Below are 27,641 nucleotides of genomic sequence, written 5' to 3' on the forward strand. Positions count from 1 at the left end.
CAGGGTCGGTCTATCTGGCGCATGCAGTGCATCTTACCGTGCGCCCGTTGGATCTTTCCGTACCACCCGCCGCCTGTGGAGCAGTGCTGATTGATCATTGAAATCGATGTTCGAATTGGGAGCCTCCTGAATCGAGAATTCGACGGTGACGCGCATGTTAGCCTTAGCATGCGCATCCCTGCACGGCATGCTGGGCTGAGAGCTGAGCAGCCAACAAGGTACACACATAGCTACCTAGGTACTCTAGTGCCTGGCCATCCAGGTTCCCAGCCCCTGCATGCATACCCAAGTACCAAGTCTAATAGTTTGTAGTGACTGGCTGCACCTGCTGATGCAGCGGACTCCGTCGACATTGCACTCATTTGAAATCCCCGAGCTGACAACAACGTCTTTTTCTTTCCCACGAAGCCCGCCACAGTCTGCAGGTCTGTTCCTGTCGGACCTTCGTGCAGTGTTTTTCCCTTTCGCCAGTTGCAAGAGAGCCATGGAAGAACGAGGATCCAACTACTAGACCCTCCTCAGCTCCACGAGCCACCCACTGCCCCCTCCGGCTCCCGCGCCGGCTTACACCCACGACTCCAAGCTCCCAAGCTCCCACTCTCGACTTAGAGAACCTCAACACCGTCCGCAACTGACACAAAAAGGTGTAGCTGAGCTGCACACGACAGAGCGCACCATGGCGCGCTTTCCCAGGTTCAGATTTCTGGCCCTGGCCGTCATCTTCCACTTGATATACATATACTCCATCTTTGACATCTATTTTGTCAGTCCCGTCGTTTCCGGCATGCGCTTGTTCGCTGTAGATCGCCCAGCCCCCAGCAAGCCGCCTGCGGATAGACTGGTTCTTTTTGTCGGTATGCTCCTCGGCCTCTTCCTACAGAGCCCCCTCTAATGCGTTCAATCGCGACTGACGCGCCTCTCAAACCAGGTGACGGCCTGCGCGCCGACAAAGCCTTGCAGTCGCATCCCGAGCCCTACCCCGAGTCCGACGCAGACCTCGAACCACGGCCCCTGGCACCCTTCTTGAGGTCGCGCATCCTGGAGCATGGAACTTTTGGTGTCTCCCACACGCGTGTGCCCACCGAGTCGAGACCTGGACACGTGGCGCTTATTGCCGGCCTGTACGAGGATGTGTCTGCGGTGACCACAGGCTGGAAGTTGAACCCGGTCGACTTTGATAGTGTCTTCAACCGCAGTCAACATACCTGGAGCTGGGGCAGCCCGGACATTCTGCCCATGTTCGAGCATGGTGCTGTCCCGGGGCGGGTCGATGCATATACGTACGCGGCCGATGCAGAGGACTTCTCCCAAGACGCTACACACCTCGATCTTTGGGTGTTCGACCGCGTCAAGGCACTGTTCGAAGAGGCAGCCCAGAACAAGACTCTAAAGGCGGCCCTCAAGGAAGAGAAAATAATCTTCTTTCTGCACCTGCTCGGGCTGGATACGACAGGCCACTTCTACCGACCGTACTCGCAGGAGTATTTACACAACATCAAGGTCGTAGACCAGGGAGTCAGGGAGATCGCAGAGATGATCGACAAGTTCTACAATGACGACAGGACTGCATATGTGTTCACTGCGGATCACGGTATGAGTGACTGGGGCAGTCATGGAGACGGTCATCCGGATAATACACGGACCCCTCTGATCGCATGGGGCTCAGGAGTCGCGAAGCCAGAGATCCACGCTGGGACCGTTGCGCCGGGCCATGACGAATACTCCTCCGACTGGGACCTCGACCAGGTCAGAAGACACGACGTCTCGCAGGCGGACGTCGCCGCGCTGATGGCGTATCTGACAGGGGTTGCGTACCCTGCGAACTCGGTCGGAGAGCTGCCCCTGCCGTATCTCGCTGCAGACATTAGTGAGAAGGCCGAATCTCTCTTGGTCAACGCGCAGGGCATTCTCGAAATGTACAGGGTCAAGGAGGAGAAGAAGAAGGCGTCGCAGCTGAGGTATCAGCCTTACCAGCCCCTGAGTGAGCACAGCCATACTTCTGAGGAACGTGTTGCCGCCATTCGGGATCTCATCAAAGATGGGAAATACGAGGAGGCCATCGAGGAAACCGAGGCCCTCATTCAGTTTGGGCTTCAGGGCCTGAGGTACCTCCAAACTTACGACTGGCTCTTCCTGCGAGCTCTGATCACCATTGGATACATCGGGTGGATGGTGTACGCCCTCGCCACTGTTGTTAACCTCCATGTCCTTCAAGGAGCGGTCGAGCCGTCAAGAGACACAGTTTCCACAGCCATATCCTCGTCAGTATACGTACTGATGGCTGCTTCTTTCATTGCATCCAAGTCACCGGTCACCTACTACGCGTATGCCTTCTTCCCAGTTTTCTTCTGGGAAGAAGCCTTCGCTCGCCGCGAAAGCCTCATCCGAGGAGCCAATGTTATCTTTGGGAACACACGACCAGTGTCTCTCCTCTTCGGCGGTGCGGCTTATGTCGGCATCATCATTTCGTTGGCTGTAGGCTACATCCATCGCGAGGTCTTGACCGTGCTTTTTGTTATTGCAGCCTTCTGGCCGCTTGCATCCGGTGTCTCATTTGTACGGAGTCGCCCGACTCTATCACTGGTCTGGGCCGTGTCTTGCCTGTCGATGAGCAGCTTCACGCTCCTTCCTCCTGCCATGAAAGGGGAGAACATCAACACCATAACCCTGGGCGGTGTGCTCATGGTAGCAATCGGTATTCTGTATCTTGCATTCGAGGAGAGGGTGTTGTCCGACTTCTCAACGGCAGTATCGAAAACAAAGCCAGCGAGGAAGGAGATTTCGCGGACTCTTGTTGGTATTCAAGTGGGCTTGGTTGTTTTAGCTGTGGTCGTCACTAGATCAAGCGTGATCTCTCTGCAGGCAAAGCAAGGATTGCCTCGTGGCAACCAGGTCGTCGGCTGGCTTGTCTTAAGTAAGTCACGCAGACAACGGCTAGGCTGCAGTACCCCAGACTAACCTCGCACCTCACGTAGTCACCTCGCTGATAATGCCTCTGGCGTATCGGCTGGAGTCGAACAGCAATTACTTGCACCGACTCGTTGTCATTTTCCTTACCTGCGCGCCGACCTTTGTCATCTTCACAATATCCTACGAAGGACTGTTTTATGTCGCGTTCTGGGTCACGCTTCTGGCCTGGGTGAGGCTAGAGTATGAAGTCTACACCAACTCGACTCCCCAGATCGAAGTCGCCGTCGAAAGCAAGTCAGGCGATGAGTCGACCGAGACGAAGCAGGTGCCCGACAGGCTGCCCAATCCCTACCGTCCGCTGTCATTGGCTGACGCCCGAGTGGCCCTGTTCTTCTTCGTCTTCTTGCAGTCTGCCTTCTTCTCCACTGGCAACGTCGCGTCGGTATCCTCGTTCAGCCTCGAAAGCGTCTGCCGACTCATCCCCATCTTTGATCCGTTCTCGCAAGGTATACTGTTGATCTTGAAACTCATGATACCATTTGCGTTGGTTTCGGCCAATCTCGGCATACTAAACAAGAGGATCGGGGTGGCGCCCTCGGCACTGTTCATGGTGGTGATGGCCATCAGTGACATCTTGACCCTGTATTTCTTCTGGGTTGTCAAGGACGAGGGCTCCTGGTTGGAGATCGGAAGCACGATATCCCACTTTGTCATCGCGAGTTTGTTGAGCGTGTTTGTGGCAGCATTAGAGGGTGTGTCAGCATGGTTCATTAGAGGAGTTGAGATGGACGTTCTTGAAGTCTCGGGCAAAACAGCGACGAATGGCAAGGGTGCCTCGGAGAGTAAAACGCAGGCCAACGGGACCGGGACCGTTGCGGCAGCTGGGAAAACAGCGACAGGGGTGGCGGAAAAGTCATGATATCTTCCCCGTCCCATGCTTGCCGGGCAGATCAGCTCATCGGGGTGCTCATGTGTACCTAGATCCTCGTGTCTGACACCCAGGACGATAAGCACGAGGCACTGGCGTCTGCAGTTGCGGAATCCCAGGGCAATCTTCGCGCCAGCTCCTCTAGAGCGCTCTCCAAGCTTTCGCTGTGACGGCATGGCCTTCAAGGTTCGGGGGGAAAGGAGGCATATGTGCAGGCTCGCGAAGCTTGCAAGTCCAATCGCTTCACAAGCATGGCCAAAACATACCCCGTTCTGTTCGGCGAGTGCGCTTGAGTCGGAGGAGGGGGGCGATTGAGTCGAAATTCACGGCCACAAGCCGCCGCCCCACCAGCGTCTGGCATGCAGGAGACAAGCATGGTGGTCGAACATTCTCTTCTGCAATGGGAGCTCCTGCAAATGTCCGTCTGAGTACCACGATGCGTCATACCATCACGGCGCAAAAGGTCCGCACCGCCTGTGACTTATCGACAGACGAACACGAGGGCATCGCGTCAGCAACAACCCCCGGGCACCACTCTCATCTCCCGGTGCCACTCTGGCGGGCATGGATGCGACGCCTACGCATCTGAAATAGTAGATAGACGCCGGGCTTCGACTTCGTGTGGAGAATCAAAATCAATATTGAACTTGCACCACCTGCGACAAGGCTTGCCCCTGATACCCTGGCACCGTGCGTAGCCGCACACAGTAACAGTGGAAACACTGCAGTCCACTAGGCCTTTACGAGTATAGGTCGCGGCAGGAAGACCTCTTCAGCAACATCGCCCCATCGCTTAGCGATACAGCTATACGCGAACCGTATCTTGTAATTTTTGATCGGGTTTCAAGGGTAGTATGCTTGTTCGATGCTGGATCCATTTCCCGTGCTATGTACGATTTTGGATCGATCCGAGGCCCCGAGCATTTGATCTATCCAGATGCAGACACAGCGGGAAGGTCGAATCTCAATTGCGGCGCAGTTCAAGGGATAGGGGGTGGGCCCAAAACGGCTATTAACACTCGATCGGGCAAACACCATGTACAAGGCGGCAAGGTGAGTGATGGGTCACCACTTGGACCTCAGGTGAAGACCTCGGATCGTGGCCGACGTTGGCGTCAATATGAAGGCGCCGTTCGGCTGTCTGGTTGTCTCTTCACGTTCTTCTTCAGCTTCTGTCTCTCTGCAGATGCCGCGGTGAAAGCAAAGGCACTCGCTCGATCGTTCAGCCTTGGGCCACAGTCATTCTTTAATTTTTCCCTGTCCGGGCATTCCAATCGTTAATCAACACTCTTTTTTCTTGCAGTTCTGCTTCCAGTTATACAGCGTTCTTCCTTGTCTATATATCTGTAGCACAAGACCCTAATCCCTATTTCACCATGATCTCCCTCACACCAACACTCTCCTCCTTGCTTGCCCTCGGGGCTGTCCATGGCGCCGCGGCCCTGGACGCAGCAGGATGGCGAAACCAAAGCATCTACCAGGTCATCACAGACCGCTTCGCCAGAACGGACGGCTCAGCACCTCTCTGCGACGCTTCACTGGGTACTGCTTGCGGTGGCACGTGGAAGGGAATCACCAACCAGCTCGACTACATCCAGAATCTGGGCGCCACTGCCGTGTGGATCTCGCCCATCGTCAAGAACGTCGAGGGCAAGTTTGGCTTATCTGGCGACGCTTACCATGGCTTCTGGACCGAAGACTTGTACTCCCTCAACGAGCACTTTGGTACCGAGGCCGACCTGAAGGAGCTCGCCGACTCCCTCCACGCTCGCGGCATGTACCTGATGGTTGACATTGCCCCCAACCACGTCGGTCTGCCCACATCCCCCGGCAACTACAGCAACTTCAAGCCTTTTAACAAGGCCTCGTACTTCCACGACAAGTGCAGTATCCAGTGGAACAACCGCAAGTCCGAGCAGCTCTGCTGGCTCGAGGGCCTGCCCGACCTTCGCACTGAGGATGCCGATGTGAGGAAGATCTATGCTGAGTGGATCAAGGACCTCGTCTCCAAGTACTCCATCGACGGCTTCCGTGTCGACACAGCCCTCGAGATTGAGCCTGAGTTTTGGACCAAGGGCGGCGTCAAGGATGCAGCCGGCGTGTTCCTCCTGGCTGAGATCAACCACAGCGCCCCTGAAACTCTCGCCCCCTACCAGAAGTACCTCGACGGCTACATTGACTTCAGCAGCTGGAACTGGTACGTAGAGGCCTTCCAGGCGACCGACGCCGACTTTTCTGCGCTCTTCAAGGGCACCAACAAGCTCGCGGCCATGAACGAGATCGATCCTTCTCTGTTCGGCTCGTTCCTCGAGAACCACGATCAGGTGCGCTTCCCCTACCGCAACGGGGACGTGGCGCTGGCCAAGAACGCCATCTCCATCTCGATGCTGCGTGACGGTATTCCAATCATCTACTACGGCCAGGAGCAGCACTACGCCGGCGGAAACGTGCCGAACAACCGTGAGGCTCTCTGGCTGGGTGTCGGCTACGACATCTACTCTGAGCTGTACGGTTGGATTCAACAGACAAACAAGGTTCGCGCGCACGCCGCGCGGGCCAACGCCGACTTCCTGACGGAGGAGCGCACCACTGCGCTCTTCTACGATGGCGACAGCACCGGCAACAGCTCCAGCGTCATCGCATTCCGCAAGGGCCAGATGCTGTCCATGTACACCAACGGAGGCAGCAGCGCCGTCAACAACGTCAGCTACGCCCTGGGCTCGGCCGTCACCGACTACGAGGTCGGCGCGGAGCTCATCGACGTGCTGAACTGCGAGTCCTTCACGGTGGACAGCGACGGGCGCCTCAACGTGCAGATGCCAGCGGGCGGCCTGCCGCGGGTCTTCCTGCCCGTGGCGCAGACCGACGGCCTCTGCAACAACGTCGGCACGCCGGTGTCTGATGCCGTCGAGACTGTCTCTGTCGACAAGAACATGGGCAGCAGCAAGCGGTCGGTGCCGTTTGTGACGAGGAGGACTGTTCGGGCGGACTAAAAGAGAGATGGGGGGGGGGGGGTGACGGATACTTTACATATAGGCATATGGGAATGTGTAATGTGGATGGAAATGAGTCTTAGTTCTTGTAACCGAAGAGAAATGAGACTACTAGTTTTGATACAAGTCTTGACATGAGTAGAGTGGTGCTTGGAGAGTGTTTAGCTAACGAAGATCTTTTCTGGCCTGCCCTTCGGCATGTAATTAACTACGCCATTTCGCAAGTCCTTCTCACAAAGAATTGTCACGAGAAAGACATTGTAGGGAATAGTCAAACTTGTCTCGAATTTTTGCAGATCTATTGTTTCCCAGCTACTGTGTAGATTAGATGATGTAAGACAGTAAGTTTGTCCTAAAATGGCAATGCCAATTTGCATTTGAATATCGGCATAAATGGGAACCTTGTAGTATGTAGCGAGAATGCCGATGTCACCAAGGAGTGCAACCAATCTAACAAGTACGCGGTCACATTTTACTTCAACCACACCATTGTGGAACTTCCCAGCGGCAGAGTGGAAGTAAATAGTCCGTCTGCATAAATACCAAGTAGCCGACTTCCCGGGAAATCTAGGGTGCCCAGGGCTTGTCAAGCCCTCCATGTTGACGTCGATCGCCAGGCGAGCACACCCACCGGCATCAGCCTCGCTCGCGCTGGACCTCGGCATCTTCCCAGGATGGGAGCTCCAGCTCCAGGAGCCGCCGCAGCCCGCGTTTGCTGGTTGCTGGACAGCGCGGCCAAGCTCCGAGCCCAGCTTCATTCACATGTGTCTCTCTGCCCCCTGCTTTTCCGTCAGCCTCGCGGCGCCAGGCCCCAACGGAAGCGGTAGGTGTGGCCCCGCGCTTGCGCAGGCGCAACGTGGCTGGCGGTGGTGCTAGGGGAGCTTGTTCTGTCTGGGGTGCGTCTGCCGCGCCGTCATAGGTCTGTTCTTGTCCTCGTCATGCTGCGGGGAGGGCCGGGACTTTGTTCCTTTCCGGAGAAGCTTTGAGAGAAGAGGCCTGGAGAGCTGTGGATGCACATATGCTGTAGCATCTAACAATTCTGGAGAGATGGCAGGGCGAGCTCCTGCGCGGGCCTGGCTCGAGATTGCCCCATTCGGCAGGCCATGCGTCGTTCTCTGAGCCCTCTCTTGCCCTGTGTGCGTGGGCTGTGCTTCTAGACACCCACCGCGTTGCACGTAGACGTCTACGGGTTGGGGGGATGCTTGGGTAATGGTCATGCAGTAGCCGTGGCTCTCATAGTGATTTGTTTCACTACCAGGGTCTCTTCCGGGTCTCCTCCGCACCGCCCGGATCCGTGAGCATCAGTATCTACAAATGCATCTCTGGCTCCCTCACGGTATCATGGCGGCAGCAGAGTGATTACGAGCAGTTCATGTGTAGTGTAGCGAGGGGTTGTGGGTTGTCAGCTCTGTGAGCATGGACACGAGCGGTACGTATCTTTACCCCGGATTTTCCAAGGATTCCCCAGGAATTGGCTTGGGGCCTGGACTCTACCTGCTGCAAAGAAACTTGGCTCCAAGCTCCCGCAGGAGTGTGTGGCTCACCAGTCTGTGTATTGCTGGTACTTGGATAGAGTAGTGTGTTGGTTGGGGCGGCAAGTATCCTTCCCTCGGTCCGTGCAGGACGAGCGTTGTTACACGCATGACCTGATCGAATGTTGTGCCCTAATCGCTGCGTGGCCATCGGAGTCTATCCTGGCCACCTTGATGGATCCGTATTCGCACGAACAGGAGGCCGCATGTAGGTGAGCGAGGATGGGCCGGCAGACACACCTGAGGGATGTGCATCCGAGGATGTGCGAATGTAGGTGTGCGGAGTGGCGCACTCGGCGCGAATGACGGGCAATGCCGGATGAGGACCAGAAGGAAGCATCGGGAGGCCCAGCAACTACGCTGCACAGACGGTTGTTTACGTGCAGGGTCATGCGAGGGGACGGGGGACGGGGGACGGGGGACGACGGTTGATAAATAGGTCATGGCAGAAGTGTGAGAGGCTGGGCGAGCTCGGCCCAGTCTTTGTTCGGATGGGATCGAGGGCAACGAAACGTTGGTTGTCGCTGTCATTATTGTGGTTGCTACTGTGCATTGTGACACTGCGCACGGAAAGAGTCACCCACGCCACCATACTCTTGTTGACCGAGCTTGAGGACGGCCTCGCTGGTTGCTTTTGCACCTGTCTTTCTGCCTGACCGATAGACCTCGTGCTCGCCTGCTGGTTGACAAAAGCGCTAGCCGCGATTGGAGGAGCTAAGTACTGCCTGCTGGGAACCCAGTATCTACCTAAGGCTGGTGGTAGTAGCTGCTTGGGTGCAGCAGCCAGCACCGCGCACACTGGCCACCGTAACAAGAGCACCAGGTTGGAATTGCGAAGGCCCGGTTCATCTAAAAATCCCGACTTTTGAAACGTTCGATCTGCCCAGCCCAAGACCAGTTGGACGCACAGAGGCGCTGTCCACCGGCGTCGCTCCAGCACTGCCCTTGCCCTGTATCCAGCGTGACCAGACAATCGCATGCGCCTGGCCGCCAACTCGCGCCCGTCACTGATTTCAAGGGTCGACGTACCACATCCCCCCCCCCAATACGCCTTGCCCGGTGCGCCCGACCGCCCACCCGAGTATTGCAACCATCTCGCCCGACTCAATTCAACCCACTCTCAGCCTGGCCTGTCCCGACCGGAGCACACCTTGTCGCGCCTGAGATGGCTCATAGCCAACGACTTGTCTGAGCCGGCCCCCTTACTTTGACCGCGTCGTGAGCGCCACGAGACATTGTCCCGACCACGCGCCGGAATATGGACCAGCCATCCCTCGAGCTGCACCACCAGCAGCAGCAGCAGCAGCAGCAGACGCCCAACCACCACCAACAGCAGTCCCAGCCCCAGTCCCAGTCCCAGGATCAGTCACCACCTGCGAACCAAGATGGAAGCAGCAGCGGTGCTACGCCGACAGCATCCGCAGGAGGAGGAGGTGGAGGAAAGGGCGCCGCGGCGGCGGCGGCGGCTGCGAATGCGCTGAGCTTCAGGAGGTGAGGAGACCATCTTCGGCAGGCCGAGACGAGGTTGAGCTCGAGCTCGTGCCTTGTGGTGACGATGGGGACTTGAGCTGACTCGCCGTGCTTTGACCAAAGACAACGAGCATCTCGGGCTTGTGAGGTGAGTCGTTGGTTCTAATTTTGTCATGTTTGGGAGATCTCTCCTCCTCTTCCCCTCCGCCCACTCGTTCGCCCGCCGACCGATTACATTGCAGCTCCTCGGCCCAGGTGGGCTGCTATGCATGCCTCGGTAACTCTGTCTGTATCCCACCTCCGCCGGCTGACAAGGCGCGGCCCCCTCGCGCACGCGACACAACACCACCATTACATTACCGTCATGTCTCTTTCATTCTACTGTTGCCGTCGCGGCATGTTGCTAACCGTCTCTCCTGCCAAAATAGACCTGCCATGCGTACGTCAACCCCATCGTCGACAGAAACCCCTTGGACCCCAAGCTACCCAGTGCCCCGGACAGCCGAGGTCCAGATCCCGAGCTCGAGATAGCTTCGCGATGGACTTCTCACCGGCCCCGCCCCCGGCACAAGCCGAGGACGACAACACCAGTGGTCCGCGTGATTGCTGGCATTCATATAACTGACTGACTGACAATCTTTGTTCAACAGGAGGAAAGTCCGCTGCGATGCCGCCTCCCTGGGCATACCTTGCACCAACTGCGTCGCCTTCCAAATCGAGTGCAAGATCCCAACGCCCAAGAGGAAGAAGACCCAGACCGCTTCCACCACCAGAGACTCGGATAGGTACATGACGCGATCAATCTCACTATACCCCTCCTTTTCCGTTCTCTCAACGGCACGCGTGCTGATCAGTCGCAACCAGTGAACGAGGCGATGGCCCAGAGGAACAGTCTCCCCGTCCTGGTACAGGAACGGCCACGTTCAACACCAGGCCACCCGCCGTATATCACACTTCAGAAGGTACACCAACGACCACCATGACGGCGGCACAGACCCACAAGGAGGAGATCGACAACAATACTTATGTAAACCTAGTCATGAAACCAAAGTTCATCCGTGCCCCCATCACCGAAGCCGGCCGTGTTGCCTACCTGGGAGAGTCCTCCAACCTGACCCTGCTCGTCAACGACCGACAAGGAGCCGCAGATGTCGTCCACTACCCCCTGCCCGAGAACGTCCGAGGTTCCAGGGCGAGGCTGACCGAGCTGGACAACGTCGAGATCGATATCCTTCACCAGCGTGGTGCCTTCTTGCTCCCGCCCCGCTCCCTCTGCGACGAGCTGATCGACTCGTACTTCAAATGGATCCATCCCATCGTGCCCGTCATCAACCGCACGAGGTTCATGAGACAGTATGGGGATCCCAAGAACCCACCCTCGCTGTTGCTCCTCCAGGCTATCCTGCTGGCCGGATCGCGTGTCTGCAACAACCCACAGCTCATGGACGCAAATGGGTCCACAACCCCTGCTGCACTGACTTTCTACAAAAGGGCCAAGGCACTGTACGACGCCAGTTACGAAGATGACAGGATGACTATAGTGCAGTCGTTGTTGCTAATGGGTTGGTATTGGGAAGGACCCGAGGACGTCACCAAGAACGTCTTTTACTGGAGTCGTGTCGCTACAATCGTCGCACAGGGATCCGGCATGCACCGCAGTGTTGAGGGTTCGCAGCTCAGCAGGGCCGACAAGAGACTTTGGAAGAGGATCTGGTGGACGCTCTTTACCCGAGACCGATCCGTCGCCGTGGCCCTTGGGCGCCCTGTACACATCAACCTGGATGACTCGGACGTGGAGATGCTGACAGAGGACGATTTTGTCGAGGACGAAGACGGCCGACCGAGCGAGTATCCCCCGGACCCGATCCACGTCCACTTTTTCCTGCAGTATGTCAAGCTCTGCGAGATTATGGGGCTTGTGCTTTCACAGCAGTACTCGGTCGCAGCCAAAGGACGTCAGCGCAATCCCATCGATCTCACCCACAGCGACATGGCGCTGGCCGACTGGCTCCAGAATTGCCCCAAAGTGGTCTACTGGGAAATGCCACGACACCACTTTTGGTCCGCCTTGCTCCATTCAAATTATTATACGACGCTCTGTTTACTACACAGAGCACATATGCCCCCAGGCGGAGGCTCCTCGCGGTTTCCCGAGGACGCGGCCTACCCGTCGAGGAATATCGCTTTCCAGGCCGCGGCCATGATCACGTCGATCATAGAAAATCTTTCGGCTCATGATGAGCTTCGTTATTGCCCGGCTTTTATTGTTTACAGTTTGTTTTCGGCACTCATCATGCATGTGTACCAGATGCGATCACCTATCCCATCGATTCAGCAGGTGACCCAGGACCGGATCAGGACCTGCATGGTGGCCCTGAAGGATGTCTCGCGGGTGTGGCTAGTTGGCAAAATGGTCTCCACGCTCTTTGAGGCTATTCTCGGGAATAGGACCCTTGAGGAGAGGCTTCAGAAGGCCGCCGGAAAGCGACATAGCAAATTTCAGAGGAGCATGCAGCAACTAGAGCAACACGCTCACGATCAGCAGCAACACCACCAACAGCAAATGAGGGAGTCGGCAAAGCGCAAGTACGACGACATGGCTATTGACTTCAGTGTCTCCACGCCGACACCCCAGGAGTCGTATGAGCGCTCTCGGCCTCAGACACCAAGTCAAACCACAAAGAACGAGCACGGCCATACAATGGCACCTCCCCAGATTACATCACCTGGCGGCACCAGGCAGACCAACATGGACGCCTTCATGGGCGGCACGGCATCACGGCCGCAGACTAGACCGGCGACTCCGTTCAACCCATCTTTCTCGGTACCGACGACCCCTCCGGACCTCTATCTCGTGACGCGGAACTCACCGAACCTGTCACAAGCCGTCTGGGAAAACTTTCAGCCAGACCAGCTGTTTCCTGAAAGTGCAAGCATGCCTCTCTTCCCACACCTTTCTCCTACTCAGACACATCAGAATCTGGATCCCAACCTGATGCCGCCACAAATGCAACAGGGCAGGCAGGCACAGCAAGCTCCGCCCATGCAGTTTGGAGGCCACCAACAGCAGCATGGTATGCCGAATAGCACGAGCAAGGGTAATAGTCCCGTGCAGCAGCACAATCCAAGCTTCCTGCAGCCTGGCCTTGCTGGATTCCCGGGCCAGCAGGGCGGGCCAGGCCAACAGCAACAGGCGCAAAATACTATGTGGAACACTGGCTTCGACTCAACCCTACCCGACGGCCAGAGCCCGGATAGCTGGAGCACAGGGAGCGCGCAGGGAGCGCCGGTGCCAAGCACACTCAACGTGGAAGACTGGTAAGTTTCTGCGGGAGCTCCACTGCCGCCGCATGGCTTGCACGCATATCACTGACTGTTGATCTGCAGGCTTCAATTTTTTGGCATCAACGGGGATCAAGTAAGCCAACTAAATTTCGACATGCCGTCGATGACCTAGACCATGATGGAGTTGGTTGGCTGTGGACGAATCCTGTCATCGGCTTGGCTCCTCGACGAGGAGCGTAGAAGGAAGACCCGCAGTCCCGTCTCATCATGATCATGGATTGTACATTGCATCTGCATCAAAATATATGGCTATCATAATTTTATGGCTAGCTCGCTCCAATAATGCAAGGATAATCACGGCATCATCAAGGAAGCCCTCATACAGCCCTGACCGGTCTGTACACCCTAGGCAACTAAATTGTGATTCCCGAACCTAGTTCATCGTGAAAAAAATCATCTGCGCCTCCTACGCCATGCTAAGAAAGCTCACTGCCTCATTCTGCGCACATACTGACCCCAATCCGTCGTCCGAGCCCCGGCGCCGTCGCTGTGGTCGCCCTCGGCCCATCCTTTCTCATCCCATGCAGCTCCCAGGGCACACAGGTGCCGCATCGTAGGCCGCCCGTGCGGGCAGTTCCAGGGCTTCTCCATGTCCCCCATGTGGCGGACGACCTTCTCCATCTGCCGGTGCGACAGAGCCTTGCCGATCATGACGCTGCTCCGGCAGGCGCGCATGGCGAACATCTTCCTCACCTTGGACGGCCGGGGGATGTGCCTCCTCGCCGCAGCGGCGCCGCCGTCGTGTCGGCCGCCATCACCGTCACGCGCAGGCGACGACGTGGTCGTGGGGCTGTCCCCAAGCATTGAGATCAGCTCCTCGAGGTCGGCCAGCGAGAAGGTCGTCTCCCTGCTGAGCGGCAGGCTGAGGAGCCGGCACCGCGACCCGACAGGCTCGTCGCCTGACGTGTCGGCATCGACCTGGAAGCCATTCGCCTCCAGGGCCGGGCGGTTCTCGATGACGATCTCCTCCTCGACGGCCGTGAGCTCGAGGGGCTTGGGCCGCACGAGCCGCTGCGACTGGACGGTCGTCGTGGCCTGCAGGCGCTCGAAGTTGAATTTCTCGTCCGACGCGTGCTGGTCGATGATGAAAAGCTCGTCGTCGTCCCTGGTATTGTCTGCGCGGGCGGCCGCTGTAGCCGTGCTGGGTGCCGCTGAGGTGCCGGGTCGCACTGCGAGGATAAAACCCAAGTTGAACTGCCCCACGATCTTCATCTTGGAGAAGTCGCCCTTGTGGATGGTAAGGGAGAGTTTGTCCTCTGCCACCTGTGTCCCGGCTTCAAGACCAGGGTCCATGTCCTCAGAGGCGTTGACTTGCCGTGCTGAAGCGTAGTCACGCGTCTGGGATTCCCACAACTCTAGACGCTTCTGAAGCCAGTCCTCATCGACATGAAGCCGTTGCAGGAGAGCCTGTGTGGAATGTTTGTTCTTTCCACTTCCTTTAAGAAATGCTCGGGTCCGCTTCTGGTTCTCTTCGCTAGGCTCATGGCCGACCTCTTCCGCGGCAGTGAGGGCTTTCTGCAGTTCCAATTCTTCCCTGGCCTTAACCTCATTCTCATCGATACTCTCTATCATCTTCGTCAAGTGCGTCTCTCTGTGCTTCCAGTGCAGGCGATACTGAAGCGCCGTTGTCGTCCTCGTCCTGTTCTGGCGCTTCAGCATCGTCGTCCTCGTCTTGTTCCACGAATAACGCAGAGGACGCCGATGCCTCGCTGTCGCTATAAACGCCAGTTTCTTGGTCAAGCGCAGCTTCTGCATCGGACACGCTGTTGTCTTCGCTTCGTCTTTCATCCTCGTCCTCCTCGTCCCCATCTGCCTCGGCTGACTCGTCGGACCCGTCTGACTCGTCTCCCTCCTCGTTGTCGTTTGATTCCTCGGTGTGTAAGCTTTTACCGCCTCTCGTTGTGTTCTGTGAAGCAGAAGCGGCCGAAAACATCTGTGTTAGGCGGCCGCCGAAAGAAGGCAGAGGGGCTGCCGCTTGAGGGGCTGCCACAGCCTTATGCTGCTGTACTACTTCGTCATCCAACCTTGGCCTCTTTGCAGGTGTGCCGATGATGCTGGTCACCGATTGGTCGCCGATTGTGATGGTCGCAACCTCCTGGGATGGCCGCTTTGGCGGTCTTGAGGTGGAGACACTCAGCGGTGCAGTATCTATTGGTTTGGATGGCTTCGCAATGGCTGGAATAGGTGGCTCAATAGGTGCCTGATCGTAGGGTAGTTCGTCTCGAAGAGATTCCGGAAGTAAGGAGCGCTTCATCCGGGCTAGTCGGCTTAGAAAAGCATCCTCGCCTTCATCAGTGTCGGCTGGGGGATTTTGTCCATCTATCGACTCCTGTTGCACCTGTTCATCAGGCGTACTTGAAGCCTCTGGCAAATCTATTGCGCCTTTTCCTGGAATCGCAGCATTTGTCTGTTCGGTAACCGTTTCACTCGGGTTGGCCTTGACGGTTCCGTCTGGTTCTGAACTGGCGTCTTCCCGCGAAGCCAACTTCCGGTCCAACCAGCGCGTCATCGGGTTCAACTGTGCGTCTCTCGAAAGAGCCTTGGCAGAAGCCAGATTCTTGATCCGGCGGGCCCCTGAGGTGTCCTCTTCGTCGTCTGACACCTCCTCCCCGTCCCGAGCAGGATTATGTACGACTTGATCGACGGTAGCAGAAGATTTGTCTGTCGAGTCACCTTCAGAGCCATTTGTATCCTCGCGAGACACGGTCAATTTCTTGAAAGGTGGTAGCTTAGACGTTGCAATCTGTGACACGGGCACTGTGTACTCCTGTTTCTCGAAGAGCTCAACCAGTGATTCCCTGAGATTGTCCAACATCCGCCCCTGGTCGTGCAGGAGAATAGTCCTCTTGTCAGGGCTGACGTTTACGTCGTAGAGATGTGTGTCCAGCTGTATGTCGGCGAATATGAAGGGCGACTGTGACGAGTTGTACGACCTGTACACCTCGTTGAAAACTTTGGCGAACTGCGGCAACCCGCAAGGCCGACTATTGACGTAAAACATCTGCCGGTCCGGAGTCTGCCTCCCTTCACCGTGAACTGGCCGTGAGACATGGCCTCGAATCAGGACCTCTTGAGTGTCGCCGTCCTTTTGTGCACTCCATTTTTGGGTCAGGCCATTCGTGGGCTCCAAGTCTAGCTTCAGGTCCAGGACAACCAAGCCGGCCATGGTCTTTGCCCCAAAAACGTTGACAATATTCTCTCTGGTGGTCTTGTTTCCCTTTGTAGAGAAGAGAACGATCCGCTTGCCCTTGTTGGGCTGTTGGGAAACTGTGAACTTGACCCCAGTTTGGATACAGGCATACTGGTTGAGAAGACTGATGACCTTGCCCCATTCTCGCTTGATGTTCCGTTCCAGCTCCCTGCGCCGTACCGGCAGATTCTTGAACAGGTTCTCAACGGAGACTGTTGTGCCCTTTTGGGCGGCAACCACGCTGGTTGACCTGAGCTTGCCCGAAGTTTCGAACTCGAGTTTAGACCCCTTCGGCGCATCAGCTTGAAGACAAGTGACAACGGTGAATTTTGACAAGGCACAAAGAGAGGAGAGAGCCTCGCCACGAAACCCGAAGGTCTCCAGTGTGCTCAGGTCAGAGTAGGTCGACAGTTTCGAAGTGTAGTGCTTCAGGGCCAGAGACTCGTGGTTCTCAGGCGAAATGCCTGTGCCATTGTCCTGGACCTCAATCAAGTCGAGACCCTGGTTCTTAAACCGGACATCTGTTGATGGGATTCCCTTAGCATCATGAAATTGCATGGGCCGGTTTAGGAATCGTACCGATACTCGTTGCGCCAGCGTCAAGGCCGTTTTCGACCAGCTCTTTTGCGACTGAACACAGGTCGACGATAACTTGGCCAGACTGTATTTGGTGGACCTTGGAAGGGGAGCAAACGAGCGTCAGTTGACAGCTTCAGTGTGCAAGGTGGTGGCACTAACAGAGCTGGCCTCTATGGCCTTGATGGTCGCCATCGTCCACGCGGGCGGCGGCCTACTCAGCCAACGGGCTTTGGAGGATGACAACCCGGAGTGCAGCGGTTTTCCGTGGTCATTGCCGAGCAGAATCACAGTGGGGAGTAGAAGAGGTTGTCAAGAGCATTCGGAAGACATATCGATAACAAATCACAAAGTGCATGCATTAGGCCGAAGAAAGCTGTCGCCTCGATTTCAGGCTGCCGATGCGCTCTCACAACACAGAAGAGAAGCAACGCGTTTGGTCGCGTCTCTGCTTACATAAGCGGGGCGAGCAGTCTGTCTCCCCAAGTGCCTCAACAAGGTGAAGGATGGATCACGCTTCAAATTGATCACCTAAGCTGCAGCCTGCATCTTGCATTTGGCAACCCGCAACCTGCATTCTGTGGCATACCAGTAGACTAAAAGTTGGCAGATCACATGTACTGTGTACGTGACAGACTGTGCGTAGCGTCTCGTATTGAGCGGCGGCGACTCATGTATTTGAAGATGCATGCGCTTGACGCTGTGCAGCAGCATCTACGTACGCGTCCGGCGTCTCCCTGCTGCAGCTCGTATGAACCTTGGGCAGGGCCAGAATTGGCCGGTCAGACAACTTCTGCAAGCTGCAGTGTAACCCACCTGGCTGTTAGTTAGCTCCGGCCTGGGACTACCATGTATCTATCAACTGTGTAGGAAATGCAACGCCGCTACTGCAATGGACACAGCCGTTGTTACCTGTGTGCTGCGTAATGGCAATGTCCGTCCCACTGCCGCTCTGGAAATATCAGATCCAGTGTCTTGTGCCCCAAGCGGCTGACTTGGTGAGCATGTGAAGCGAATAGTCTAGGTATCAGGACAAATAGGAATGGGGAATTGGGAAATGGGAGATGGGAAGCGGGAGTTGCTAGTTGGGACGGCAAGGATGGACTCGGTCTGTCGGCCGCGGCCGCCGACCTTGTTTCGAAACCATCCCCATCGCACAATCTCCCATCTCCCATTTCCTATCCTCCAACAACGAGGCGGCTTGGCTTGGCCTGCAACCAAGCTAATACCGAGGCTGCCAGAGATAGTGAGCTTCTGGCCGTGGTGCTGTCTGTCCGCTGATAAGCATGGGTATGCCGGGCAATGAATGACGTTATCGCCTGGGCAATGCGCAGCTGGTGAAGCGCCGTGAGCTTTATCCCATGGTGGGATTCTGCAGCACTGACGACGCTACAGCTTCCAAGTATCCGACTACGGGCGTCTAGAGCACAGGTCTAAGATGTTCTGCGACGCCAGGACGCATGCGGAGGAATTGAAAGCGAGCTTGACGCGTGTTCCACCTTGATGAGACGGCGCTGCACCGAGTGGGACGCTAGAACGAGGCCGCCTCGTCTTGATGTTGCAGCTCACCGAGCAGCCATCTCCGGGAGTTTGCGTCCTTGGTGGTGGTAGTGGTGGTGGTGGTGGTGGTGGTACTTGCTTACACAAGTATTCCAGGTAGGCCATGTAGTTTACTGACATATACCTGCTCCTTGAATGGCATTGGCGGCGAGAGAGTGGACATGACTTGATCCTGGTGGACCAAGAAACTGGACCAGATAGACTGGTCGATCCGATCTGTGTTGCGCAGGTGTTTTGTCTCCGTCGGGGCTGCAGCATCAAGGCGAATCCAGCAGTCTGCAATGACAGTCTGGCCCGGTGTCCGTAATACACGAGGGCATACCTGCAATTTCACCCACAATGTGCTGGCTGGACTGCAACCTCACTCAACGGCCAGCAAGATGTGGTAGGTAATCTGGGACCCAGATAGTTCATCTTGCCAGGTACATGGGTTGCAACCTCTTCCTCCTCTGCCAGTAGACTAGATCCTTGGAACCTTGGTTGGGACATTGGAGCCAGCAGGACGTCGGCCCCACACTTGTGCCGAGCTGGGTCCTCAGGTACTGCGCTCTTGTACCTATCTGCCCGTCAGCCCGCGGTCCCGTAATAATACCGTCCAATACATGCCTGCTGTATAAACAGGGAGCCGTGGTCTGCGAGTCCAGATGCTCTGATTTTCTCATCTCCCAGCCCTGCCAGCCCTCCATCCCGGCCATGAGATAATTTATCCAAGATCAGAGAGGGATCCGTGAATCTCCAAGCCTTCCGAAGGCTCCTGGACCCGCGTCTCGGTCAGCACTCGTCTCGCTCCCCTCCCAGCACGCCCCCCACGCCGGATCTCCCAGGCGCACGGGGCAGCCAAGGCCTGCAAGTCCAGGCGCCGTTGGTGCTCCCGCCCAGGCCGTCTCCGTCAGCCAACCATCCCAAACACCCCCTGCCCCATTGGGACTTGGGGGGTCCCTCACTCTCACTCAGGTTTTCCGTCTGCTGCTAGCGTGTGAAACTTCCCTCTGTCTCTCCTTCCTGCCCGCGTCTCTGCCCCCTCGACCGACCTCTCCGGCCCTCACCACCTCCCCTCCCCTCCCGCTCCCACGATCACGCTCGAAACACGGCCGACGACGGCAGAAGCGCCATCGACCGTCGTGGGAATGCAGAGGCGGTCTTCTGGCTCGGACGACGGTGACGATTTGCAATTGCAACATCATCTGCCTGTCAATGCCGCCAGCAACTCCATCCCCAACCCCAACAGCTCCCTCGGTTCCGGTCTCGATGCCACGCCAACTGCACAGGCTACCTCTGCCCACACACACGGCAGGGCCCCGGGTCACCAGCCGCCCAGGAGCTCCGACAGCAGGCGCACCAGCTTCGACCTTCGTTCTCACTCCGCCCGCAGCCGCCGCTCCGGCAACTTCTCCTCCTGGAAGCCCGCAGCCGCCCAGAACGGAGCCGCCATGGAGAAGGTGCCTCTCGCCTTGCCCGTCGAGCCGTCAGCCGTGCCAGTCATGGCCCCCAAGAGCGACGAAGACTCCGAAGCTGTCGACAAGTCGCCCGACTCGAAAGGGCCCCGCCGCCTGCGATCCCGAAGCCCCTGGGCGCTTGGTCTTCTGACCCTCCTGGTGTCGATAATTGGCCTTGGTTTCCTCGTTGCCATACTCAACTCGAGCGCGACAAGATGTCTCGACGTCAAGGGCTGCATTATGTCCTATATGCGGCCGGCCTACGTCAAATTGAACGACTTCGACACCGAGCACACCCGGTTCGGCGGCAAGTATTCGCTTTATTTCTACAGGGAACTCGAGGTGGACGAAGAGGTCAAGGTCCGTTGGTTCCAGTGGTTCTCGCCTGATGTGCGCGCGACGGCGCCAGTAGACTGACAAAAATCCCAGTTACGAGGCACCCCCGTCCTCTTCATACCCGGGAACGCTGGAAGCTACAAGCAGGTGCGCCCGCTCGCTGCCGAAGCCGCCAACTACTTCCACGACACACTCCAACATGACCCGTCAGCCCTCCGAAATGGCGTGCGCGATCTCGACTTCTTCACCGTCGACTTTAACGAGGATTTTACCGCTTTTCACGGCCAGACCATGGTCGACCAGGCCGAGTACCTGAACGAGGCCATCCGCTACATATTGTCTCTATATCTAGATCCGCGCATGACAAGTCGCGATTCAGACTTGCCCGATCCGACCTCAGTCATCATCGTGGGCCACTCCATGGGCGGAATTGTGGCTCGCACCATGCTCATAATGCCTAATTACCAGGCGCATTCTATCAATACCATCATCACCATGTCTGCGCCGCACTCGAGACCACCCGTTTCCTTCGACAGCGAGATCGTCAAGGTGTATGACGAGATCAACGACTACTGGAGGAAGGCATATTCCCAGAAATGGGCTAACAATAACCCGCTATGGCATGTCACGCTCATCTCTATTGCTGGCGGGAGCTTGGATACCGTAGTGCCCTCCGATTACGCCAGCCTGGAATCTATTGTACCCGAGACACATGGTTTCACCGTCTTCACCTCCACGATCCCGACTGTGTGGACGAGCATGGATCACCAGGCAATTCTTTGGTGCGACCAGCATCGAAAAGTAGTGATACGGGCGCTGTACGACGTTGTTGATGCGCACCGCCCTTCGCAAACCAAGCCCCGGGCTCAGCGCATGAGTGTGTTCAAGAAGCATTTCCTCACCGGCCTGGAGGAGAACGCAGAGAAGTCTGTCTTATTCAAGGACCACAGCACACTGCTTACCCTCGAGGATGATTCGCACGATATTGTGCCGCAAGGAGACCGCTTGATACTTCGAGGCTTGGGAAAGCAGGGCAAACCACAAGCGCACCTGGTGCCCATCCCGCCTTTAGGTTCGTCGCCGAATCGCTTCACACTTTTGACCGACCAGAGGCTAGACAGCGCCGGAGAGTCGGGAAAGCTGGAGGTCCTGCTCTGCAGTGTGCACACCCTGCAACCTGGCCAGGCAGGAATGATGCTTCCGTGGAAGATGGATTTGTCGTCAGGAGATAGCCGGAGCTCGACTCGGCTGGCCTGCAAGAATGCTGCTTCCGACGTTGTGCAGCTGCCTGCGTCGACCAGGTTCACACAGCAGCCGTTCCCCCCTGCCGGCTCCAGGCCGATGACACCGTTCTCTTTCCTGCAATACGATCTTGACGACATTGCTGATCACCAATTCGTTGCCATTGTGGACAAGGGGATTACTTCATCGGGTTTTGTGCTCGCAGAGTTCAGCGAAATTGCGGACTCTTACCGGACCCGTCACATCAGCCTGCGTCGGATGCTCGCGTTCGGCATGGATTTCCGATTACCCGCCCACAGGCCTACCGTGACGGAGATCAAGATACCATCCATCCAGTCCAGCCTGCTCGCCTACAGCTTGGAGCTCAGTGAGCAGTCGTGTGGGAAGAAGAAGGAGCTCTTCGCGCCATTGGTGCGACAGTACCTCACAGAACCGTACGAGTCCAAATTTTTCGTCAATGCCAGGCACGCCAGCATCAGCATGCACGGCGTTGCACCATTTAATCCCCCGCCGATGAATAGGAAAACGACCGAAGACGGCCTGAGCTTCCAGTTTTGGACCGATCCGACGTGTGACTCGAGCATCAACGTCCGCCTGACCGTGGATGCTTTAGGCAGCATGGGGAAACTCTACATGCGCTATCGGACCGCATTTGCAGCCTTTCCACTGCTCGTGGTCGCGTTGGTTGTGCGCAAGCAATTCAGGGTATACGACAGCCAGGGTGTCTTCATTCCTTTCAGCGAGAGCTTGGACCTGTGCCTGCGACGGTCTATACCTTTGATCCTCGCATCTCTGACGCTCCTCTCCCTCTCCATGGACACCTCCGGGGCTCGTGGAACGGCAAGTTACTGGCCCTTTAAAAATGTGACGGTCGGCGTCGACTTCCGGCAAAATGACCTCTTGGCGGGCACACAAGATCCGTTCTTCTGGTTCATGATTCCTCTGATTGGCATTGTCTGCGTCGGCGTGTGCGCAGTTCTAAATTACATGGTGCTGACTATCACATCGATCCTGAGCACTGTGTACGGTTGGATAAGCTTCCGCCCAGCCTGGGTGCGCTACGATGATAGGCGTCGAGCCATTCAACACGGCTTCATGCCGTCTTCGCCACGGCGACGGCTCATCACGACGGCCATCCTGCTGTTCTTGGTTACGACGTTCATACCCTACCAGTTCGCGTATCTGGTCGCGTGTGTAGTACAGCTCATCACCGCGGTACGGGCCCACCGCATCGCCTGTGAGATGCCGTCCAACGCCAATCGCAGCTTCTACAATTACGCCCATGCTATTTTCTCACTTATGCTTTGGGTGCTTCCTATCAATATACCTATACTGGTCGTCTGGATACGCAACCTGACGGTGCACTGGTTCACGCCCTTCTCATCCCACCACAACGTCATGTCGATCATGCCATTCATCGTCCTCGTCGAAACCTTCACAGCGGGAAAGATGGTCCCACGAGTCACCGGTCGGCTGAGACATGTCACCAGCGTCCTGATCTTCGGCGTGGCAGTCTACGCCGCTATCTATGGTGTATCGTACGGCTACATGATTCACCACCTGGTCAACCTTGTCGCAGCCTGGCTCGTTGTGATACATTCAACTTGTGACTCATGGTCTCTCGCCGGGTGGAGCGCCCTGTTCGAGGGCAACCCCGAGGCGCGGAAGGGAGGGAAAACTCCATAGGAGGAAACGTCATGCGGCTCTCGACAGCTCAGACAATACCGTATCACTGCCTACTCGACCATCAGCATCACGAAACTTGCAAAAATATAGCGGCACTTTCCTTCTGTAGGGCGGCATCCCGGATCTGTTCATTCATACAAATCATTACGTGGCGTTGGGTTGCATTTACAGATGACCGGCATGGCGGCCTGAGCAGCTGTGCTCATCGGAAATTGGCTTTCTTTGCGCAGACACAGGTCTTTGGGTTAAGGGGTTTTAATGGCCAGGTTCCTGGGGCTGGGACCGAAATAATGCTCTGCTTCTGCTTCTTCTGTTCACCTTTTTACGACTGCACCCGAGGCCGGTTCTGTCGTGGCGGAATGACTTCACCCTATGATTCTATGTACTCCGCCACAGTGCTCTTACGAAACGAGACGGAAGGGGATGCGGGATGGATATATACCTCTTTGGCTCACGATAGATTCTTTTTTCTCACCTGACACACTCGACCTGGAATAGAACGGACTTGGAATCGGCGCCGGATAACTGGCAGGTGTCTTGGTCCATTGGTGAGGCGAAAGACAGCGGGGTTGGCTATGTTACACTTTCTGGATGGAAGAAAGCTATTGTTGCTGGTGCACGGAGTGGCAGAGCAGCATTTTAGGCATTGCACCGCCTGAGCACAAAGTGCATGTACGAGACAAGCGTACTGCTGTCAATTCATGTGTAGATACCGGAATGGATTCAATGCCTACCCACCCAGTAGTACCCGATTGGCCTGTGAACAAGTGTTACCAGTGTGACTGAACAGCTAAAGAGATCGTCCAGATCCGGCTATAGAATAGGCGTAGGATTTGTCTGACATTGGTGTTCCTTCTCGACGGACAATGGATGTATTGCTGACTAAGCTTGGCCTGTGTTGCCTTGGCCGAACAACCAACCTCCTTTAGACGTGAACTGGAAAGCAACACCAAGTATAGCCCCCAGTCACTGCACTCGTTTCATTCAATCAGTCTGTCCTGAGAGGAAGCTGAACTGCCAGTCGAGGGCATCTCTCAAGGTCATACGTCTCGCATGGCAGCAGCTGGGGCGGGGCCTGGGACTGGAGCTGCCCCAAGGGCGGCTCGTCAAGTCCACGTTGGTCGCTCAGATGGGCGCCCTTATTCAGCTCAAGAGATCATCTCCAAGAGCAAGACGGCCGCAAATCAAGTTGGGGACCCCATTCCCGAGGAGTGGGGCCAGATCTTGGATGCTGAGACTCGGAGGAAGATGGTTCAGTGGAAGGTGGTTATTGGAACTGGCCTTTCAGAAGAGCTGGCCTGGCCAAAGGGTGAGTCGGCGTGGCATATCCCGCCAAGTCTGGGAGCTCAACCGTCGGCTGACAGAGAATTCCAGATTCACAATACCAGCTGGTGTTCCCGGAAAACTACTGCCTGAGATGGCACAACTCCGCGGGCCCGAAGAGAGAGGCCTGCGTCTACGGTCACCCGCAGGACTGCTCAGAAGAGTTCCTGTATAAGCACCCCCACGAGTTCATTCCACATGTCCTGTGGCTTCTCAGCGATTCTCAAGACCACAGAGAATGCCCGTGCCAGCCATGCCATGTTGCAACGGGCAGGAAATGGCCCCAGTCTCTCAAGGCCAAGTATGAGAAAAAGGCAGCAGCTTTGGCAGCACCCGCTGCCGAGACAAAGCCCAAGAAGACGACTGCCGCCACGACCAAAGCTGCCGCGGCCAAGAAGAAGTCCGCGGCGACCACTCCGGCCTCCCAGACCCCCACTCCAGAGGTCACGAACAAGGTGCTCAAGGAACCCGCGGCGCCTTCGAAGACCACAAAGAAGTCTGCTACCCCCAAGGCGGCGGCAGGGGCAGCAGCGGCAGCAGCAGCGGCAGCAGCAGCGGCAGCAGCACAGGCGCAGCCACAGGCACAGGCACAGGCATCGGCACCGGTAGCAGTACCCACCCCGTCTGTGCAGCCTACTGCAGCACCTGCCGCACCCGCGGCACCGCATCCAACCCTCAACAACGAGCCGACCTTGTTCCGCCGTGGAGAGATGGTGTGGTTCCAGCAGGGGCCGGCATGGAGGATCGGGGTCATCAGACAGGTCGGCCCAGGGCAGATACCCGGCTATGTCGTGATACCCCTTGCACACTCTGTCCTCAACCTCGCCGACGTGCCGAAGCAGCAGCATGAAATGCGACCATTTCTCACCTTCAGCGTGCCAGCCATCTCGATTCCTGATCTGCAGAACAAGACCTTCCCCCAGATTGACTGGGAAGCCCTGCTGAAAATGAATGCCCAACGGCCCGAGTTCATCGGCCTTGAGGCGTCCAAGATGGCTGCCCTAGAAATCGACGGCTCTTGGTCGACATTCAACCGGCTGAACGCAGGACCCAAGCAACCTCCCAACAAGACTATGTACGGGGGGGTTTTCCTGGGTGCCGAGATGATCCGCCTGGGCGACCCGATCCGCCACCGGGAGAAGAGTCACGGCATAATGGAGGTGACCGAGATCACGGTGACGACGGCCACCTCGGTTCCCAATCCGGCTGACCCGGCGAACACAATGCCGACAGCCACGTACACGCTCAGCTTCCGCGGCATCGAGTACGAGGCGTCACTGGTGGCCGAGAAGGCGGCGCTCGGGCCGCAGCCGCAGGGCGCCATCTTCGTCAAGGACAGCGCCTTCCGCACGGCCGCGGCCAAGGCGACGGGCGCCAAGCAGAAGTGCGTGTGGACGATACAGTCGTGGGACACGGTCTGGGCGGAGCGGGACGTCGGCGGCAGGCTCTACGTCACCAACGAGCTCATCGGCGTCACGCAGGGCGCCCAGGCCGCCGAGACGGCCGTCACCACGGGCGCCTTCAGCGAGGCGACGGCGTACCTCAACAACCGCATGCAGAACGCCGCGTCCAAGGACTTTGGGAGGAAGATCAACCGCCGCACGACTGTCGGGGCCGCGGTCGCACCGGGACAGCCGCTCGTGTTTGGGGAGGGCGTTGTCGAGGAGGGTGTCGACTAGGGTGCACTGGGAGCTGGGGCATTGGACGCTGTTTGTTGCTCGTGTTATGGTCTTGTGTTATGGCCATGGACGGCTTTTGGGATCACTGGTGTCGTTGACGGGTACCCTCGAGCTTGTGTGGGCCGCGTGGGAATCAAGGGCTCAAGAAATTTGTTACAAAGAACAGATGATACAGCCGCCCAAATGCTCACTGACTTGTTAAATGTATTGAAGGTATCGCCATTTGGTTCTGGTATCTGTGCTTGGCCCCGAAGAGACATCTTCCGCAGGGCGGGTCTAGCAGAGTCTCTGTCCAATTCATTTTGCGCCCCCGCCCCCCTCCTCTCCTCCCCCCACCAACCAACTTCGAAGGCATATAGGAACGCCTGTTCACCCTGCCACCAACCGGAGCACCTCCTCCCACATTGTGAGCGAATAGCTCAGTGGTGTGAGTCGAGGTGTTTCCGACCGGAGGGTCGTCCGTTCAACCAAGCCCGGATAGAAGGAAAAAAAAAACAAAAAAAAAACGGCAAGTTTCCATGGAACAACAGAGGACAGTACACTCGATGAGGCAGGAAGTTCCCCTGTTCAGTACATCGGCGCTGGAAGAAATAATTTTTTGTGGTAAAATCCAGAACGGCATCACGAGAATATACATCACTATTCAATCCAAAAATAAATTGGGGTTTCCGCCTTCACAGGTTCGTTTTGGTCTCCTGCCCCAATCGCAGCTCTGTGTAACGAAGTGGCTGTGGTATTGTTTTCTGCTCCACGAGTTTACGAAGTTCCAATGACCACAGCGTAGCAAGGGACGAGACCCCGAAATGTACGTCTAGTCACAGAGTAGCCCAAATGGGTTTCGGTTAACATCTGCATCGAAACCCAGGATACATCATCAGTGGTCATCGCCAGCCAGTCCATTTAGTCCTGGCACAAACAGCCACCCCATAAACTCGTCCTTGGAAGGGGAAAGGGGCGTATAGTCGAGCATGAGACAAGATTATCGCCTGTAAAGATCTTCTCCGTACGACAAAGCCCTGCTACTCTCGCCACGTGGCTTAATACTCGACTAGCCACGCGGACGGGAGTAGCCCACGGGGCTCGGGAGGGCCCAGCGGGCCCCCAGAGACAAAAGCTGGAGGCAGGGCGCCGATAGAGGGCTGCCGGGCTGATCGCTTGCGCTGCTCGTACTATGGGCGCATCGTGCCGACTGTCCCACGAGACAAGCCTTGTATGCTGAGCTGAGGGCGCACATATACGGCTGGAGTTCCTGATTAGTTACAGAAAGGACTCTCGCAACGTCGAGTGAACACGATTGTAGTCCGTTGATATTTCGAAGAAGGATTCCCTAGCTATTGATGTTGGTCCCAACATCGTAGATAAAAAGAAGACGCTACGTAGTACCCCAGTATGCCAACCGGGTATATGCAATGATAATCGTAAGTAAATGAGTCGC

At 56.7% G+C, this 27,641-nt stretch overlaps 6 protein-coding genes across 6 annotated transcripts; 5 read left to right on the forward strand and 1 right to left on the reverse strand.

Annotated features, from left to right (window-relative positions):
• Positions 1-676: 676 nt before the first annotated feature.
• Positions 677-4,008, forward strand: INS49_001018 (uncharacterized protein; the record flags this gene model as incomplete). Its single annotated transcript, XM_043161851.1, has 4 exons — positions 677-854; positions 929-2,914; positions 2,976-3,781; positions 3,892-4,008. 4 exons carry the CDS (start codon positions 677-679, stop codon positions 4,006-4,008), a joined length of 3,087 nt encoding a protein of 1,028 aa, XP_043030357.1.
• Positions 4,009-5,214: 1,206 nt separating this feature from the next.
• INS49_001019 (uncharacterized protein) lies at positions 5,215-6,831 on the forward strand (the record flags this gene model as incomplete). Its single annotated transcript, XM_043161852.1, has 1 exon — positions 5,215-6,831. The coding sequence occupies one exon, from the start codon at positions 5,215-5,217 to the stop codon at positions 6,829-6,831; it is 1,617 nt and encodes a 538-aa protein (XP_043030358.1).
• A 2,790-nt stretch (positions 6,832-9,621) lies between these two features.
• INS49_001020 (uncharacterized protein) lies at positions 9,622-13,290 on the forward strand (the record flags this gene model as incomplete). Its single annotated transcript, XM_043161853.1, has 4 exons — positions 9,622-9,854; positions 10,484-10,618; positions 10,698-13,151; positions 13,221-13,290. 4 exons carry the CDS (start codon positions 9,622-9,624, stop codon positions 13,288-13,290), a joined length of 2,892 nt encoding a protein of 963 aa, XP_043030359.1.
• A 314-nt stretch (positions 13,291-13,604) lies between these two features.
• INS49_001021 (uncharacterized protein) lies at positions 13,605-17,139 on the reverse strand (the record flags this gene model as incomplete). The annotated part of the gene is made up of 4 exons (XM_043161854.1): positions 13,605-14,741; positions 14,794-16,889; positions 16,948-17,044; positions 17,107-17,139. 4 exons carry the CDS (start codon positions 17,137-17,139, stop codon positions 13,605-13,607), a joined length of 3,363 nt encoding a protein of 1,120 aa, XP_043030360.1.
• A 2,492-nt stretch (positions 17,140-19,631) lies between these two features.
• INS49_001022 (uncharacterized protein) lies at positions 19,632-23,204 on the forward strand (the record flags this gene model as incomplete). Its single annotated transcript, XM_043161855.1, has 2 exons — positions 19,632-20,300; positions 20,370-23,204. The coding sequence occupies 2 exons, from the start codon at positions 19,632-19,634 to the stop codon at positions 23,202-23,204; spliced, it is 3,504 nt and encodes a 1,167-aa protein (XP_043030361.1).
• Positions 23,205-24,257: 1,053 nt separating this feature from the next.
• On the forward strand, positions 24,258-26,206 carry INS49_001023 (uncharacterized protein; the record flags this gene model as incomplete). The annotated part of the gene is made up of 2 exons (XM_043161856.1): positions 24,258-24,513; positions 24,579-26,206. 2 exons carry the CDS (start codon positions 24,258-24,260, stop codon positions 26,204-26,206), a joined length of 1,884 nt encoding a protein of 627 aa, XP_043030362.1.
• Between the last annotated feature and the right edge of the window lie 1,435 nt (positions 26,207-27,641).

The sequence above is a fragment of the Diaporthe citri genome (assembly GCF_014595645.1).
Source record: "Diaporthe citri strain NFHF-8-4 chromosome Unknown scaffold_1, whole genome shotgun sequence".
In the NCBI taxonomy this organism is placed as follows: Eukaryota; Fungi; Ascomycota; class Sordariomycetes; order Diaporthales; family Diaporthaceae; genus Diaporthe; species Diaporthe citri.